The 19,338-nt window shown below is 43.7% G+C and overlaps 1 protein-coding gene across 3 annotated transcripts; it reads right to left on the bottom strand.

Annotated features, from left to right (window-relative positions):
* Nucleotides 1-222: 222 nt before the first annotated feature.
* On the bottom strand, nt 223-18,981 carry apc (APC regulator of WNT signaling pathway). 3 transcript variants are annotated; one of them, XM_026297305.2, is made up of 17 exons: nt 18,711-18,981; nt 13,861-14,016; nt 11,361-11,448; nt 10,723-10,942; nt 9,875-9,983; nt 9,583-9,696; nt 9,379-9,441; nt 9,114-9,164; nt 8,926-9,012; nt 8,580-8,757; nt 8,290-8,490; nt 8,050-8,145; nt 7,630-7,769; nt 7,416-7,493; nt 7,193-7,309; nt 6,850-7,064; nt 1,832-6,740 (listed from the first exon to the last, which is right to left on the bottom strand). In XM_026297305.2, exons 2-17 carry the CDS (start codon nt 13,993-13,995, stop codon nt 1,832-1,834), a joined length of 6,801 nt encoding a protein of 2,266 aa, XP_026153090.1. In that variant the 5' UTR covers nt 13,996-14,016; nt 18,711-18,981. The 3 variants fall into 3 exon arrangements, with proteins under 3 accessions (XP_026153091.1, XP_026153090.1, XP_026153092.1); XM_026297307.2 differs by having other exon boundaries at nt 9,583-9,684; XM_026297306.1 differs by lacking the exon at nt 18,711-18,981 and having other exon boundaries at nt 223-6,740; nt 13,861-13,995.
* Nucleotides 18,982-19,338: the final 357 nt, after the last annotated feature.

Genomic DNA, 19,338 nt, shown 5'->3' with positions numbered 1-19,338 from the left:
CAGAATATTCCCAAAAAAATCTGAATCGACATTTTTCCATTGATGAACTGTCATCTGATTCCGGTTATTAAATCTGGTTTTAAAATGAAAACTTGTCTGATTAAATCAAAAAGTTTTTATGCTTAAAAAATATATCAGCAGAGTAAATGTTATAAATATTATCATTCTCACCTTCAATCATGAAAACACCTTTATATTTAACTGAATCTTCACACAAACAAGTTTCAAATATGTGACGAGATCTTTATTCTGCAGGTCAGAAACATTGCATTTCTAAAAATCATAATTTTTTTCAGATTCAACGGCACCAAAGACAATTATTGAACTTAATTCTCAGACTCCCAGCAGAAGGTTGTGAGTTTGAACACTGGTTTTATCCTCCCACAGTCCAAACACATGCAGGCTGATTGGGGATAAACAGTATTGATAATGAATGGATTTTCAGAACACAGCTAAGGTCTTATCATTAGTTAACAGAGAAGCGTTAGCAGAGAAAAGCTGAGAATTCTAAAATGGGTATCCTATAATAAGCAGATAAAGTCCTAATTTGGGGGATATATTATTTAAACACTGAAATTGAAAAGTTCTTAAACAGGTGAAAAAAGTTATTATAGAGTTCAGCAACTGCTGAATAAACCACTCTAGAACCTGCAAAAACAACCTGCCAGATTTGCACCTGTTTAATTTTGTTGGTTAAACATTTGACCAAACCGTTTGCTTATTTTTTTTCCCTCCAACATCAACATAAAACAGTGAAAATCAACATTATTAAAACTGCAGAAAGTTTTTTTTTCCTTTTGTGGCAAAATTAATTTTAAATTATGTGCTTCAACAAAAGGTTTTAAGGATTTACAGCAATAACAATAACATTTCACTGTGTTATTTGTTTCCAAGGCAACAGAGTGTAATGTTTTCAGCCAACTGTTGATTTCTCAGGAAACTAAAATCCTCAAACACAGAAAATTCAAGAATTCACTAACACTTTCAACAATTTTCAGTGTTTCAAGTTTAAAATGTTACTGTTCAGTTGTCAGCAAACTTCCCTCCCTGAAATAAAAGGTTTGTGTGAGTGAATTGCTGAAAAAAAAAATTTTACATCCAAAACTGTTTTAATCTCCACATTTCTATGATGCCTATTGTACTTTCACATTTCCGACAGGCTTCCCAAAAGACTTTTCATTCTACTTCGGAAAAAAATCTTAAAACCATTGTTTTTTGCTGTTGGAAAACCAGACAGAAAATTTTAAGAAAAACAGAGTTAAGACAATTTTTTTCAGATGAGAAATTTTTGGATTCTGAAAGGAAATTTTTGAATTCTGAAAGACACTAAGCAGCACATTTAAAAACAGACTGAGCCTCATTTTTCTCAAACTAAAAAACACTTTTGTGTTTTCTAGAACCAAACTCCGCTCAAAAAACAACTTTCAAAGGAGCACAATCAGCTTAAGAGCTACAGCTACCAGAAACATTGTTAGTATCTTCATTAAGATTATCATCATCATCATGTCACCATGGTCATCATTGGGATAAGGGGCATGGCCATGCAAGGACACAGGCAGAGAGGGGCGGACCTAAGCGCTACACATCATTTTTGTGGTAAAAAACAAAGTTTATTTTTGAAGTTTTCTCTCATTGGATCAAGAAACTTGACTGACGGGTGAAAAAGCCACTGAGGGGAGAGAAGCGTAAGGTTAGGGGGTGGGAATAGCACTTAAATACAGACTCGCTTCCTGTACAGTTCAATTCACAAACACGTTCTGACATTTCTCAACTTATTTACACGTCCTTTATTTTGTCCACTGTCCCAACTGCAGCAACCATTTTGTTTCTTTCATACTGACGTCACAATGTATGAGCCACGCTCCCCGCCGCCACCGCCGCCTCCACCACCACCACCACTACCCCCCTCTCCTCCCTTCGGCTCCCGTTTTTTGGTGATGGGGGTAGGGATGAGTGACGGTCGTGTGGGGGTTGTCGATGATGATGTGGTGGTGGTTGCCGTGGCAGTGGTGGTGACATCAGCATTGCTCTTCCTCGGGCTGGGTGTGTAGTTGAAAGGACTGACTCGAGCTGCCACGGCACCACTGCGCTGCTGATTACGCTGCTGCTGTTGTGACTGGTGGTGCTCAGGCGGTGTTGGCTTGTCATCGAGGCTCTCGCAGCTTCGACACAGGTTGAGGTTGGATGAGGAGGAGGAAGAGGATGAGGGTATCTTGGAGGGACCAGGGCTGTCGATGATGGGCGGAGCGTTGGTTGTGGTGGGAGATCGGATTGAACAGGATGATGAGGAGCGTGGGTTGTTGACAGGACAGTCCTCTAAACGAACCCAAACATCTTCTGATTTGTCTGTGAAGCTGCAGATAGCTGATGGGTCACCGCCGCTCTTCGTCTTCCTCCATGTCCCCTTTGACCTTATGACGCCTTCTTCCTCACTCCGCCCCTTCTCACTGGACTCTGATGATGCCGACAGTACAGACGACGAGCTTCCTGTCCGCTTCCATGTCCCCACACGTGGCAAGGACGAGTGTTTGCCCCCACTTCCTCCTCCACTGCTGCTGCTGTTGTTGTTTTCACGCTTCCAGGTGCCAGTGCGGCTAAACCGTGACGATATCACTTCCTGTGGGCGTGAGGGGCTCTCAGAGTGTGAGCGATTGACATCATGTCTTCTGGTTGTTGCTGGCAGTGGCACATCGGGGCTAGAAGGTGACTCTAATGTTGCTGTCGCTGTAGCTGCTGCAGACTCTTCCAACTTCCTCTTTAATGTCGGACTCGGAGCTTCTTTGATGAAAGTTGACTGTCGGACAAGTGCCGGCTTCTCAGGCTCCGCCTTTTGTTTCTTCAATGCTGTGGAGCTACTGACCCGTGATGCTGACTCACTCCTCGGGATGCCGCTGCCGCTCCTCACCATCACATTCTGTTTGGCCGGTCGGCAAGCTGATGATGATGATGTGCTTCCTGGAGATGCTGTTCGGGGCAGCTGTGACAGCTTTCCTCCTTTCTGATTTGCGGAGGAGGAGGAGGAGCGAGATGGTGTAGAGTCCCGAGACGACCCGCCTCCTCTGTCGTCGCTGCTTCCTGGGGCTTTGGCCATGGCTGCTGTTCTGGGTTTGCTCCGCCCCCTGGCTACAGGCTCTGCCCTCGGTTTACCTGTGATGAGACTCCTGTACACCTTCTTTCCACCTCTCACCGCCTTTGCTTCCTCCTCACCTTCCTCCTTCTTCTTGACATCAAGTGTGCTGCATTCTCCTGGCTTCAGGATTCTAGCTCCTCGCTTTACCTCCTCCTTTTCCCCCTGCTCTTCTTCTTCTGCATGGTTGTTGACACTGGTTGTTGGGAAGCGGAATGGCGAGCCGACAGACTTTAGGGACAGAACTGAGTCAGAGTCTGATGATGGCTGACGAGACAGTGATGAGGCAGCAGCGGCAGCATTCAGGCTGCTGACAACGGAGTTAGCACCTTCTTGAATTGCCTTCCAATCAAAAGACTCAGAGTCTGGGGAGGCGGGGCTTCTTGCTGCCTCTGAAGGCTCCTCCTCGGCCAAAATGCCCTCGCTAGCTTTAGAAACAGGAAGTGATGTGGCAACAGCAGTAGGAACATTGATTGTAGCAGCTTTTTTCTTCTTCTTGGGCATGGCTGAGCTGATGCACTCCTGCAGCAGGTCATCCTCAGAGTCAATACTCAGTGAGCTGAGTGATGAGTTCCTGGAAAAACAGACAGGTGTGTCCTCCACATGGAAAGCTTTGGGGGCATAGCCGCTGGCTGCTGGGGGGCGGGGCTTTAACTCCACCTGTGCAGGAGGAGATGCTTCTGTTTTGTCTCCAACTTGTTCCTCTGGCAGTGGTGGAGCAAACTCCTTATTGTTGTTCTCCTGGTCAATGTCACTCAGTGAGCTTAGTGACGAGTTTCTGGAGAAGCAGACAGGTGTATCCTCAATGGCGAACTTCTGCTTCTCATCTGTCACCATCTGACTGGTTGCAGGTTTGGTTCGAGGAAAAATGGCTGCTGTTTGCTGCTTCCTCTTTTTGCCTTCGTCTTTTGCTTTTTTTTCATCTTCGTTCTTCTCACCACCGTCATCTTCGTCAAAGTCAAGTGAGCTCAGTGAATCATTGCGTGAGAAGCAGCATGGTGTTCCTTCAATAGGCGTGTAGTGTCGTGGTGAGTCAAAGGCAAACCCTGGTTTTGCTTTGGTTGCTGTTGTGATGCCATACGCCGGCCGCTGGGGCATTGGCTTCACTGGCGATGTTGGCTTTTTCTTCTGCTGTTGTGGGCCAAGAGGAGGCGGGGCTGCAGGAGGAAGAGGAGGTGGGAGCGGCAGGACTTGAAGGTGCTCACTGGCTGATACTCTCATTGGTTTTTTGGGTTTGGCTTTGGGCATGGCAGCGCTAATGCACTCAGCAAGGATATCATCACCATTCTCACCCTCAGGAAGTCCAGCCCGTCTTGTCTGGGCTGAGCTGGGCGGGGCTGCTGGTATGACAGCATCTGCTGCATCCTCATTGGGCAGAGAGTCAATGGTAAGGTCACTGAGTGAGGTGGTGGTGGAGAAGTTCAGTGGCGTTCCCTCCACACAGTAAACTCTTGGTACCTCCTCTTGTGGAGGTGGCACATCTTTCCTCTGCTGTGACTGGGGACGGCTTTGAGATGGGAGGAGCTTGTAGACTGGAAGCTGGCTGGGTTTCCGTGGTGCTGCCTGTTGCTGTTTCTTTGGTTTCCGTGACTTCGGCATGGCCATGCTGATGCATGCCTCCAGAATCTCAATGTCGTCATCATCGTCTGATTCATCAAGGACAGGTTTTACCACCTCCTCTTCTTTTCTCTCCTCAATCCCTCCCTCCTCCTCCTGTTTCTTTTTCATCTCTGGTGGGATGTATGGCTCATCCAGACTAAGCGCGCTCAGACTGGAGGCTCGGGAGAAGCCATGTGGTGTGCTCTCAGTGGCAAAATGTAGGAGAAGATCAGTGCTGCTCTCCTCTTCATCCTTCTTCTTGGCTTTTTCCTCCTCCTTTGTCTTCTGAGTTGATGGCGGTGTCTTGGCACGACTTGGTGGCATGGTTTGTCCTGGGCTGTCAGGGAGGTCACTGGGGCTGACCACACCACTTGGCACACCGCTACATGGCTCACTGGAGCGCACAGAGCTGGCAATGGAGGAGGTGGAGAAGCTGTCAAGAGAACTGACTGATGTGCAGCGGCTGAACATCAGTGGAGTCTCCTGAACATATGGCTGCTCTGGGGGGCTTTTTGGAGTCCTGGCACCTGATGATGATGTCACATGGTGGTGGTGATGATGATGGTGGGCATGGCTGTGGTGGTGATGACCTCGTCGTCCCCGTCCAGAGGGAGCAATGGCGGTCTGACTCTCTGCCTCCTTTTGCTGCCTCTGCTGTTGCTGCTCATGTGCTTCTTTCTCGCTGACAGGAAGTGTTGGGTATTCATTGCTGCCGCTGCAGCTGACAACGCTACCACCTCTTCTCTTTCTTCTAGCAACATCACTGTCCTCCTCTTCTGATGACAGTGATGACAATGAGCTGCCTCTGGAAAAGCAGATGGGAGTGTCCTCCACGCAGTATGTCTGTGTTGACTCCTGGTTGCTTTTTGACACTGTCCTATTGGCTGAAGGAGGAGGGGGGTGGAGCTTGCTGGCAGAGGTGGTTGGGGCAGTGGGGAGGGAGGGGGCAACAGTTTCTTCTGGCTTAAACAGTGTTTTGCGTGCAGTGTCAGTGCCATATTTTAAACTGTAGTCGATTGGCTGGTCACCAGTTGAGTCAGTCGTATAGTTTGATGATGCTGTGACAAGGACATAGCGTGGCGGTGGCACAGATGCCATGCGGCTGCTGCTTTCTGCTGATTCGCTGCCGTCGTTTCTCCTTCTCAGCCTGGCATCCTGTTCATCATCATCACTCTCAATGCCACCGCGGTGACTTGGACTCTGTCTTCCAGAATTCAGCTGTTCATCAGAGTACTTCAGACTGTAGTTGATGGGCGTATCCAGCTCCGCACCATCGTCGTCTGCCATGTGGTTGGCACTGCGGATCTTATGAGCGAGATCAGCTGGGTACTTTCTGTAGATGCAGCACTTGTTGGTGCTCTCATCTGACGAGTAGAATGGCTCTGATGATGGTTTGGTCTTGCCACGGTTGCCATAGCCATCGACACTTGTCACGCTATTAAGGCTATCACTGGACGCACGGACACTGGGCGGGAACACTGACCGAGCATATGCCCCCTCCTCATTCTTCCTCTTTGATCCCTCTCCATTCTTGGGGCTCGACAGCACTGGTGTGTTGGCATACGAACGTGTCATGTTTCCTCCTCCTCCAGCACCGTTACAGCCCCGGCCCTTTCTGTGAGCAGCCTTAGGGCTCAGGTTGTCGATGTTGTCAAAAGTCTCTGATAGCTGCTGTGCATCCAGTTCTTCAAATAATGCCTTCTGTTTGCGGGCATGCAATGATGGGGCACCGGCACCTGGCGACACTACGCTGGCATCCTTGTAACGTGCTGGGCGGTTAGCCATCAGGTTGCGCAGGGCAGCAGCACTGCCCATGGCGATCATCTTGTGGCGGGAGTGGATGAGGTTACGCAGCATGCCCACAGCGCCCAGTTCCCATAATGCCTCCTGGTCTTTGGCATCTCGGGCTGATAGGTTCCAGAGCGTCCCGCAGGCATTGGACACAATGGTCAGACTGTGAGACTTCAGGTGCTGCAGCAAAGTTGGCAGGCAACCGTGATCACGGAGGATCTGCCTGTCGGACGACACAGAGAGAAGAGAGAACGATTAATGACAAGAGTTTGATAAGTATTACTGACAGCACTGGGTCTGGGTCATTATATCTTCAATATTCATCTATTTACCTGTGTGTCTCATTTGTGGCAATAAGGCTTGACACATTGCGTAGGATGCCACCACCACTCTCAATGATAGCGAGTGTGTTGGTGTGGCTGCGATGAGTCAATGTTCCCACCAGAAACGCCAGAGCGCCATCCACCGCACAGATATCTGCCTTGTTCTCAGTACAGTGAGCTGATAGGTTCCAGAGTGCACTCAGTACAGACTTCAGAGTCGACTCCTGAAGAAGGAAAACAGTGAAATGATAGACATTCAGAGCATGCTCAGTACAAATCTCAGTGTCTAAGAGAAAAAAAAACCATTTGATTAAAGAAATACTTAATTATAATAATAAAACAGTACAGTCACCTTCTGGACCTCAAGAGCACAGCCCATCAGTGCTCGCACACTGCCAACCTCACGTAGTGTCTTCTTACTGTTGACATCAGCACGCCATGACAAGTTCCTCATAACACTCGCTATCACCTAAAAACAAACAAAAAATGCTCAGAGAAAAAAAACTCAACACAAAGAATCTGGAGTCCTCCGTGTTTACATTTATTCACACACTGCCTTGATAACACGGATGTACCTGCTGCAGGTCTTCACTCTCTGATTTCAGCTGGGCGACCATTGCTCTCATGCAACCCTTCATGGAGCACAGTGTGGCCTGATGGAAAACAAACATGATGCTGTGACTGTTTACATATTTCACACAAAAATATGTTTATTACAAGATTCAATATCTGAATCTTGTAATAAATGAACATGAATGCATAAACATGTTATCTGCCTTTGGCTCTGACCTTATTGGCCACATCTCCAAAGGTGAGGTTGGTAAGTGCCATGCCAGCGTAACGCCGCAGAGTGATGCTGTAATGATCACTGCTCAGGCCGAACATCTCACAGTCCACCTGTAGCAGCTCCGCCACTGCCTGCAGACCACCTGCAGGGACAAATAAGCCACAGACAGTGTGATTCAAAACCAGGGGTAAAAACCAGTAAAATCAGTCACAGTTGGACAGAAGGTGAACAGGATGAATAGCAAGGAAATAAAGTGGCCACAGAAGGTCAGTCAACCAGTCTGTAACATGAGAAAATAAAATTTAAAAAATAAAAATCAGCAATATGTGAAATATTTGTCCAAGACAGCAAACATTTAGTTAGTCAGTAAACAGTCATAAAACACACCTAGCCCTAACCCTACAGTTTGCTGTCAGACTCACCAAGTTCGTTCATAGCGTGTCGATGTTCTTCATCAAAGGAAAGTTTCATGAGGACACAGACGGCCGGACAGATCTGATGCTCCACCGGAGATGGCACTGAACACATCATGCTGTATTTATTAATGTTTATATACATATGCAACACTAATCTGCATTTATAATGTCATACACATACACAGAGACAGTATTATAGCAGGTCAAAGATTTAGTGATGTGGTTGGTGCATGTGACATCACTCACTAGGGTTGTCCTCCTGGTCGACGCCCCTCTCATGATTCTCCTGCCAGCTCCAACAGGCCTCGCAGTAATGACGCACCTGCTCCAACAGGTGGAGCACCCTGATCTCACGGCGCCCGCGCTTATCATCTGGCTGACTGTGGACGATGTTGTGCAGGGCAGCTGACGCCCGGGCACGAGCCTCCTTACTACCGCGGGAGTTACCTGTGCAATAGGAGAAATACAAATATTAACAAATGAACAGGTGATGCTGTAGAGTTATGGAAAAAAAATAAAATAAAAATCACAAATACCTAGTAACAGGGAGTCTTTATCATTGCCGTGCAGCAGCTGGATGAGCAGCGGCAGACAGCCAGACTGACGCATAGCAATGCACGAGTCCTGTGAACTAGACATGGCGAGTAGTGTACGTGACATGTCGTCCTTATCATGAGTCCCCAACATGGACAGAAGACTGTACACCATCTCCACCTGCAGTAGGTTTTTACATCAGGATTCAACTTTGAACAGTGTTTCCACAGTTTAATCAACAACCCTTTATGAAGATTGTACAATACATTTCCTTCCGTGGTAAATATTCTGCTGTGGTGTCAGAATTTCGGGGTATCCATGGGGATGTTTCCAAGCAAAATTACTAACCTTGGTTCCCAGATGGCTGGTGATTCGTCGAGGCACAGAGTAGCTTGTCTCACTAGCTGGGTCAATGTCCAGTCGGCTACTGGAGCTCTGGAGATTAAAACAAGATTTAAATACCAAAGCAAAAAAGACAAGACTTATTGAAAAATTTAGGTGAACAAAATGAAGCTGAGTAAATACAGGATGCTCACCTGAGTGGCAGCCAATCCGCTGCTGTCACCCACCCCCTGAGCTCCCTCCACCTACAGAGAGAGTGAACAGGTTAAGATTTTATCCACATTAGAGGTGAAGCAGAAATGTGTCAGAGCTTTAAACGTGTGTTCTGAATGACATCAGCACGATGCAGCATTTTTTGCTATGACACATTTCTAATCACATTAGATTTACACTCTAGTATCGTCCTGTTACAACACAAACTAACCTGGCTGTGATGGACAAAGTGAAAAGAGGACTTACCTGCAGTCGAGCTCCCAGTCTCAGGATGTCTTTCTCTATCTGCTGAATACGAGACACACGAGCCTGAAAACAAAGCCATGGCATCACAGTGTAAATGTGTGGACAGGCTAGTCTCTGCACAGGTACTGTTTCTGATCTTCATTTGATGTGAAAATCTGATATCAGAGTGGTGACAGGTGTTTTAGGGTCCAGGTGAGTTTATACCTGAGCTCTCCTTTCCATCTCCTGGCAGGAACCCAGCTGCTCTTCCATTGCTGATCGGATCTGACGAGCCTCAAACTCCAGCTGACGACGGCTCATGTCCGTCTGAAGAGTAAACTGCACATTACAGAAAAACTACAAATTACCTCCTGAGCTATAATAACCTTGTGGACATATGTCAGCTACAAATCCCAGAGTGCATGTCACTGAAAGCCAATCATGCATCTTCATATTCTGCAATTCATGGCATCATTACAGTAGTTCTATCACTAATAACAGTACAAACATAGGTTACATTTTCAGTGAGCGGCAGACTGTCGATCCTCTTGGTGAGATTCTGCAGCTGAGCATAGTACCAGTCCTTTTCCTTCTCCTCCTTCTCCAGCTCAGCCAATAGGAGAGACCTTTGAAGGAGCAGCACCAATCACAATACACCAAAGAGAGAGAGGAACCAACCAGGGAAAGAAAAAGGAGAGACATTTAAAATCTGACAAAAAGTACAACTATTGATAAAGAACTATTTTTATAAAAAACATGTGCTGGTACTATCTGCAGTAATGCAGAACTACAGCAGTGATTGGCTGTATGTGCACCAGTTGGATTATAGTTTTGTGACAGTAGAAAGTGAACAAAATTAGTATTTGTGTGATTAGCACTGCTTGTAGTATCAGTGAAAAATTAAGGCTTCTATGGAGGATAAATATCCAATCATATGTAATTAAACACAGTTCTGTACACTGGTTCTCATGGTGCACATAAACATCTTTGTTTCTACTTTTACATCAAATGTCACAAAACCTGTTTTTGTGAAAACAAATTAAAAAACCATCTCTGTTCAACGTGGAACAGCTAGTGTGCTTCCAGTCAAAATTAATTCTGACCATGTGCTCTCCTACCCTTTGTCTGAATTCACAACATAACTGATCTCATTTATACACATTTCTGTTGCCAAACAGCCATGATTTCATCATGTTTCAAACATTATTCCAGACTGTAAAATCACTATCGGAGAAATCTGTCAGTGTCAACACAAATAGGCTAAAACAGCCATGTTCTATCATCAGTTATAGTGACTTTGAAAATTAATATGACAGAGGAGAAGATGAGCTGGAAACCACTGACTCTGACTCTCTGGGACAGTACCTCTCCTTCTCCAGCTCCTCTAGGCAGCGGTCATGGCTGTCTCTGCCTGCAGATGGCAGCCCTCTTCTGGGGAAGGCAGTAGTTGTAGAGGGGGCTGGGCCTCCAGAACCTCCGGCTGCTCCTCCAGGTAGTCCTGAACCAGAAGCAGCTGAGCTGGAGGACAAGGGGGGCAGAGGAGGCCTCGTCCTGGGCTTAAAACCTGCAGAATCCAGGCTCATCTCTGGAGGGGAAATAGTGTTATGTGTATATACATGAAATGCAACTGAGTCAAGATCATTAATTACAAATCCTGTCCAGTAAATACAATCACACAACTTTAACTTAAGACAAAAAGAGGCACAACGGAAATTAACACAAAAATAAATATTTAGAAATATTTAAACTCTATTGAAAGGTCAATAATTAAGATTTAACTGCAGCAAGTCAGTGCAACTCTTGTGTGTGCCTTTATTAATGACAGATTTAAATCTGTGTGGCTGACACCATGTCTACACTAAACATGCTGGCCCACCTGATCTCAACACTTTTGGACATGCTGTTTGGTCTGTATGTGTAAATAATTCAAACTGTCAGTAATATGGCTTTTAATTAGATATAAAAACCAAAACACACTGTGTGTGTGTGTGTGTCTCGTTTACCTTTCAGTCTCTCGATGAGCTCCAGCTGAGATCCAGATGTCTCTCCAGATTCTTCTTCTATGGTGCCCTGCAGCTGCTTGAGCACTTCCTGTTTTACATGAGAAAAATAAAATGTCACATACCTCTTTTCCACCAACATAGACTAAGTGCCACCTTTGAAGAAACATTTTGTTTTTCCATGAGCTATAGACGTCACTGTATCCTTCCCAGTTAAACAGGCTCAGAAGTTCTGTTAAAATAACCAGCGCTGTTTTTCCAGCATGAAACCTGTAGCTGTAGGACAGAGGCTGATCGAACAGCGAGCACAGTGTACAGGTTGACAAGCTAACATTAATGTTAGTAACTGCACTGCCACAGGACAGGATGGTCATCTCAGAAACTGCAGGTCCAGCAAGAAAACAAAAGACAAAACTGAAATTGCTTTAGAAAACCAGATTACACAAAAATAACCTGACCACAACAAGTGTTGCAGTGACGTACTAGTTTTACCTAACATTATATTTTCAGTCTCTGCTGTCGTCCTCCTGCACATCACCCAGAACACAAACATACCATACTCACAGACCAGTCATTTTCTTACCAAAAACCAATCACTTTAACAATATTTGTTCAAAAGAAAATTTTCATCAATACAACATTTGTCTTTTGCAGAATACCTCATTCTTATTTAGCTCCCTAAACATTCCCTTCCAAACACGGTCATGCTTGGTCTTGATGGTTGTGAAATCTGTGCAAACATGGCAAAGCACCTCAGCGACAAACAACTTGTATAAATTCATTAATTAATTTAAAGACCAAAAGGTCAGTGATTAGCAAATGTGACAGAAAACGTAATTAGACAATACCATGCCAAATCAATGGAGCGTGATTTAATTTGTGACAAGTGAACTTCGTTCACCAGTTTGCAGAGGAAAATAAGGGCAACTGTCCAATTAAACATAATTTACTCCTGTTGTTTTGTGGCCTCTTTTCGCTTTCTCCATGGCACTGACATTGTCAGCATATCTTTTTCGTGTTTATTAAGTTCCAGGTTCTGTCATCTATAACTTCATTACTTTTCCAGATGTCACACTGCTTCACTGACAGTACAGGCTGAGAGTCCAGGCTTTGTGGGAGCGAAAGTGCATGTGTCATTTAGGGCAAAATAAGCTAAATGGTAATGTGGCAAATTAATCAGTTTTTCCTTCATGACATTTTTGTGATAATAATTCAATCAATTGCACAGCCCTACAAAGAACTGGATCAAAATTAGGCAACTTGCTCTAAATCAGCCCAGGAACCTCCATGGTGGAAAAGGGACATCACAGTGCACCACCAAATGCCATTGCTGCCATTCTCAACACACCATTAACAGTTTATAGCAACATTTAAAAGGTGAATGTCAGGGGATGAAGTTAGTAACACACATGAAATGTGAAAACAACAAACTGACTGAAAAAAACAAACACTCTCTTGCCCAGTTTTCCAAAATAAAATCTGAGTAGAGTCAATCACTCACCACAATGAAATGGCAGCGTTCATACAGCGACATGATAGAAACTAACAACACTCAGACTGTTTCCTGCTCATCGACAGAAAACAGGAAACAGGAAACGGGAAAAAGGAAGGGTGTGTGTTTGGAGAGGAGGGACAGGACAATAAAGAACCTCTGACAACAAAAACAATAAAACTACAAATAAACAAAGGACAAAGGAGTGAATTCTAAAAACACAGTGATTCACATAAAAGAAAAACAAAAGAAAAAATAAAGATAAAATATAAAAAGAGAAACTCATGAACATTAAAACAAAGAGAAAAAATAAAAAAAAAATTACAGAAAGTAGGAAAAAAAAGAACGACTGAACTAAATTAAAAACATTAAAGGCAAAAAATGACAAGAAAAATAAAATGACAAACTGAATTAAACCAAATAAATAAAACATCAAAAGAAAAATACAGCAGTGAAGAAAATGAAAAAGAGAATGACAAAAAAAAAGAAGAAAAACATGATCAGAGACAGACCGCCCACTCTGACAGGTTTCTAGAGTTCTCACACACAGACATCTCACTTTGAACAACCAACGCTCATTGTGAGTTTTGTTTAACTGGCGGAAAACACCACAGGTCCATTTTGGACTGATAAAGCGACACTGGCTAACAAGGAGAAAAAACATCAAGTTGATATAACAGAAAAAGACAGCCTTGGGTCAGAGAGACAGAGTTTATATAACAAAGAGAGAGCAAGTTCATTCTGCAGTACGAACAGCGGTAGCACATGTAGTATTACATGCGACAAACATTTCTGGCAATGTAAAACCTTTAACAACAATTAGTGACTAAAATTTGATCATGTCCTTTCAGACACAAAGTGATTCATGCTGGCTGCTGGGTTCAGGACAAAAAAAGTTTCCAACATTCCCAGAGGGATGGCATTACTACATCATTTGGTTGTGCTGTTAACACTGAGTGCTCAGAGCAGCACTACTCTTTGCAGTAATCAAGGAGTATTTCAGTAGTGCACCTTCATGTTGGAGGCCTCAGTCTCCAGTTTGGTCAGGTGGTTGGAGTTGTCCTGCAGCTCCTGTCTCAGGTTGGAGTTCTCCATCTTTAACACCTCCACCTGCCTCAACAGCTGGTCATACGACGCTGCCGCCATGTTGGAAAACCCACAGCTGACCTGAAAAACAAACCATCACACTCTAGTACTGCAGTACCATTGTACCAACATGCTCAGCATGCAAGGGATGAAAAGAGAAAGAATGGTCCGAGCCATTGAGATGAGCCTCTTGTCACTGAAGGTAATCAAAGCTAAATCCAATTATACTGTAGCACAAACTGACCCTTTGCTCAAGTTTCTTGTTTTGAGATATCCCACCCATCAAATAACATGGAAAGAAAATACTGACTTGTTGAAAGAAGAATAGAACATTTTCATCAGAGTCCTGTCTACATTCAAACTCGGTGATTCCTCAAAAAGAAAAATACATTTTTATAAATACCATCTGTATTTGAATCAAAATTCAGTTTTTCATACAGGACAGTGCCCAGGCATTGCTGCACTGCTGCTCCTTTAATCGAACAAAGACTTCCTCTGAAAATCCATGAACATCTCTGGACTTGGTCACATTAGAATGTCACACCAGTCACACTAGTTACCAAAATCATCAGATAGCAAACCATGATAATGTTCCAAGCCATCCAGAGTGTTCACAGAGTCATAAGTGTAGTTGAGGGTGAATCGTGACACATAGTTGCTTGACATGGTATAAAAGATAAATCAAAAAGGGCACAAGATGCAGCCCTGGTAGGATCCAGTAACTGGATAAAGTCCTGTTTACCTGGACCTATTAGTTAAAAGGCCAGTGAGCCAACACACTGTGCGGAAATCAACTGAACATTAAATTAGAAAAGGCTTAGAAAATGCTTGTGTGGCTGAATGAAATTAAAAGCCGATGAGAAGTCCATATAACTAGAGTGGCAGTGGCATCCATGCTTTGCTGTAGGGGATCCAACACATCACACACCTCACAGTCTGACCAGTAGAGCCACAGTCTGTGACCATTAGAACCAGTCTGACCAGTACAACCAGTCTAACAAGTACAGCTACTGTTTACTGCATTATTTCTGACCACAATAACCACAAGCACCCACCCATCACAGATTTTTTTTAAATATATTTTTACTTGTTCAGTGCACTATTGTTGGTGGACCACTGCACTATTGTTGGTGGACCACTGCAATTTTATTGTACTTCATCGTGCAATGACAATAAACCCTATTATAACCCTATTTTATTCTACTACAATTACACTGTACTGCAGTCCTACTATTACACTGTACTGCAGTACTATTACACTATACTGCAGTACAGTGTAATAGTACTGCAGTCCTCCATTTACACTGTACTGCAGTCCTACAATTACACTGTACTGCCCTCAGATTTTCCTGTCAGTTTCTGCTTCATCAATAATTGATCAAACACTTTCTGATCAATGACACTGATCAGCGATCACTGTAGCGCTGGCTCGGCTCACACTGAACACCAGTCTCTCCTCCTCCCTCAAACACCAGTCGGCCATTTCCTCTCCCTCCTCTGTCCTCCCTCCATCATCTCCACCTCCCCCTTTCTCTCCATCCACCCTCCGTGTCTCTCTCTTTCTCCCCCTCGCCAGAGAAAACAGAATAAATTAAATCCACAAAGGAACACAAGCAGAGAACAATGAAAGAAGGAAAACCTGCTCCCCCTCCTCCTCCCCTATCCTCCTCCTCTCTACCACTAATCCTTTCATCACCAGGTGAGGTCAGGTAAAACAGATGAATGTATAACGAAGGAAAGATGCTGGATAAAGAAAGAGAAAATGGCAGCTCACCCCATCGCTGTTGCCTCCATCACCCTCCCTCTCTGTCTCTGCCTCACACAGGCCAGTCAGCTGGCAAACAAGCAGCCAATCAGGAGCTAGAGACAGACAGTGAGGGGGAATGGGGGTGGAGCAGCCACCTCCTGCTGCTCCCAGCATGCTTTGCAGCAGATGCTGCAGGCAGACTGACCAGGTTACTGAGACTCAAACGCACAGAGCACTGACAGAAAACAATAGTATTCTAAGTTTTGTTGTACCTCAACAAAACTTTCAACAGAAACAGGAAATTTTATGTTGCAATGGAGTAAGTGAGTTAACTGCGAGATACAACCTAATCTCATTGTGTTTTGTTGCGTATTTGTTTCCATCAAAGTGTCTCAGTAAAGCAGCAGAACAGTGATCAGCTGTTTGCAGTGAACCCATGGATGCACAGACACCTGTCACTGGATCACTGTGATACAGAAAGACACTTAAAAACAGCAGGATTCTGAATGAAGTTCTGAAGACTCTGTTTCCTCTGGTTTCTAAGTGGATTTAGGGAGGGTTTTTGTGGAGGGACACCAGAGATAATGAGATCCTCAGGAAGTGAAAATCACACTGAATGATATCAACATGTGTGTTATGATTTTAGTTTGGACGCAAATGTCAGCTATCTGTCTCTTTACAGGTTTACACTGCAGTGCAATCCTAAACTATACCAAACTCCCCCAAATAATTTTTTATGGCACCAGTCTGGAAGTGACAGCTGCCTGGTAAAATCATTATTTTAAAATCACAATGTTATTTGACATCAACATGAATCAGATCGATGAATACTGATGAGTATTTAGGCATTAACACGGAGATATCAGAGAAAACTAGCGACGACCAAGAGAGTGAGGAGGCTGTGACCACAGCTCCACCACCTGTTCACCTCCATCAGTCAACTCAGATTCACACAGGTGAACTTTCTGGCAGGTACATATATTGATGAGTAAACAGTCATATTCTATACAAACTTCACTTATAAATTTATACTGTGTCAACTGTTTTTACTAGGGCAGGGGATAAAAATAATAATGAAACAGTTGGCAACAAATTCACTGCCCCCGCGACCTGGCCCAGGATAAGCAGAAGAAGATGGATGGATGGATGCAATGAATTCATCGATTAGTTGGATCTAATGATGCAGCTGTTTGCAGAAGCATACAGTGTCATGATGAGCAGCTGCAGAGAGGAAAATGGTAGAAGTGGAGAAGAGTGAACGTCATGTTTTAACAATTAAACTATTTTTACACTGTAATGTGAACAGTGGTGGTGCCCTCTTGTTCAGTTATGTGGTCAGATAATAAGTCATAGTAAAATGTTTACGGTTTTCAGGCCAATTGACGCAATAACTTGTTCATCTCACTGAGCAGAGAGGCTTTTATTTTATACGATGTCGGTCCACTCTCTAAGACACGAACATGAGACTCATGTCACCCTTAATCTCCGTGATTTTAGGTTTCATGTCTGTAGATTAATTAATGTAGATTAATTTTTTTTATTGCATGTCGCAAACTTATTAAAGTTCATATATTTTGACAAAACATTCAAAACAGAATTAGATTCTTATATAAAAATCCAACTAATCCAAAACATAATCGACTGATTAATCAGATGTTAAAATAGTTGCATGTTGCAGCCCTAGTTTTAACAGAGACTAGCTGTTTCAGTCTGGTCATGAACCTCAGAGGAAACCTACAGGTAAATTTAAGAAAAAAAGAAAAAAAAAAAGAGTAGAGAGAGAAAAGAGTCCAGAAACAGATCAGGTTCAAACCACACATTGCTGTGAAGTCACAATCCAGGACAGGCACACTGCATCAATACAGGATTAATCAATGTTAATAATCAGACACACAAAACACTTTGAGCACCTGGTTGAGATCTTTCCTCTTTCTAGAACCGTAGCATTGTGATTTATTTCCCACCACAGGCTGCTCCTCTATCAGCTGTGAGACCCTCTGCCAATAAATCAGGTTCTGATGGATCCAGTTTTCATCCACCTATGTCTACACTTGTCTCACCATAAAACATGGACAGAGCTGGTGCTCTCAGCTGGTGTTAAATTTTATCAGCTTGGGTCCATTATTGTTCATGTTGGAATAACCTACAAAAAACCTTTATTTAAACTAAAACTAACTGAAGACATTTAAACTTTGTCTATAACAATGTAAACAGTAGCAGCACAATATTGATATTACTAGTAGAACTGAGACAATTTATTAAAAGCAAATTGACAGCTGTTTTTAGAAAATAGGTTTACCTTAATTAATTATCCCCTAATCTGGATATCTAGGAGGACATAAACACGGTAAATATTTATTGCTTCAAAAAAGCATATACATAGTAATTTAACTACATGGTCCACTGCAACGCTGAAGGTCCTACAACATCTCATTTTATTGTGTACCAGTACTAATACTGTCAAAAATACCAGTTACTCCCCTCATTCTGAAATGCACCGCTTGTAATAAACACTGCAGTAGTAGCCTACTATTATTAGCTATACTAAGATAAGTAATGCTAATATTTAGCATATTCAGTGCCTTACTGTATGCAGTATTACAAGTAAGTTATGGATCTGTACCTGTAGTATTAGAAGTACCAGTAAATGTTAGCTGGTTAAACGGTACTGGTAATGGAAAATCAGTATCAATATTAATTACTGTCAGTTCAGTAAGAGTACAGTGGCAGATACTCTGGTATCACTGTATTAGTATTGTTAGTAGTACTGGAATAGTAGTTATATTCTATGCAGTTCAATTAGCTAAGCTAACTGTTAGCTAACGCTGACGGCTACTTTACCGTCTTTCTCAGAATAAACATGGTAATTCCCGTGTTGTCGCAGCCCATTCAACCTTCCCTGTCCTTCTGACTGGTTCATCTACACCCGGTAACCGGTACCAGTCCGTCCAGAGGCCCGTACAAAGGCCGACTTCCAACCAAAACAAAGGGTTAGCACGAAGCTAGGCAAACAGCGGCTCGTTCTTACCTTCAACACGGTCAAAGTCTCGACGGCTCGTCCACGGGCACCTGTGCGGGTTTTACACACACACACCGCCGGTAAACCGCCGTTAGAGGCGGCGGAGTCCCGTCATGTCTGCGGTCAGAGCGGGAAAAGTAGAGAACACAAAGTTTTAACTTTTTGTGGCCGAGAAACCGCTGCTGCGCTCCGCCATCTTGTTTCTGTGCGTGTACCACCGTGTACAAATACTGCAGTACAAATACTACAGTCCAGCTTTTCAGTAAAGTACTTCCCAGCTTCGTGTAGTTACCACCAGTAACAGTAAACGTACTAAATGTCGATGGAAAAAGAGTCTCCATAAAGCTACTGCCGTTAAGGCACATTTTGGGTTTGAATTCGTAACTTCAAACAACCTGCATTTTTATAAGTTTTTCGAGTTAGGGGTTCGGGTCCAGTTTGGATCTGGTTTTTCTGTCACTACAAGTCACTTTGGACACATCCAGGAATTTTGGTGAAACATGCACAGAAATTAGAGCTTGGGTCAGCCAGGGCTTTCTGCTTCCTAACATAACTAACATTTGGTCGCTTGTACCTTAAAACCTCAGACAATAATCAAACAGAATTTATAAAACGTAATAAGTTTCCTTTTGCTTTA

Source organism: Mastacembelus armatus, chromosome 12 (assembly GCF_900324485.2).
Source record: "Mastacembelus armatus chromosome 12, fMasArm1.2, whole genome shotgun sequence".
NCBI lineage: Eukaryota > Metazoa > Chordata > Actinopteri > Synbranchiformes > Mastacembelidae > Mastacembelus > Mastacembelus armatus.
Note: the sequence above shows the minus strand (reverse complement) of the source record. Positions and strands in the feature narration are given on the sequence as shown.

What these genes read in the sequence shown, in the direction of transcription:
- apc (XM_026297305.2), bottom strand. Translation starts at nt 13,995, where the DNA reads ATGGCGGCAGCGTCGTATGACCAGCTGTTGAGGCAGGTGGAGGTGTTA. An exon ending in GTCTGCCGCTCACTGAAAAT is followed by an intron (nt 9,697 to 9,874) that starts GTAACCTATGTT and finishes TGTAATGTGCAG; the next exon opens with TTTACTCTTCAGACGGACAT. An exon ending in GTGCTCTTGAGGTCCAGAAG is followed by an intron (nt 7,065 to 7,192) that starts GTGACTGTACTG and finishes TTCCTTCTTCAG; the next exon opens with GAGTCGACTCTGAAGTCTGT.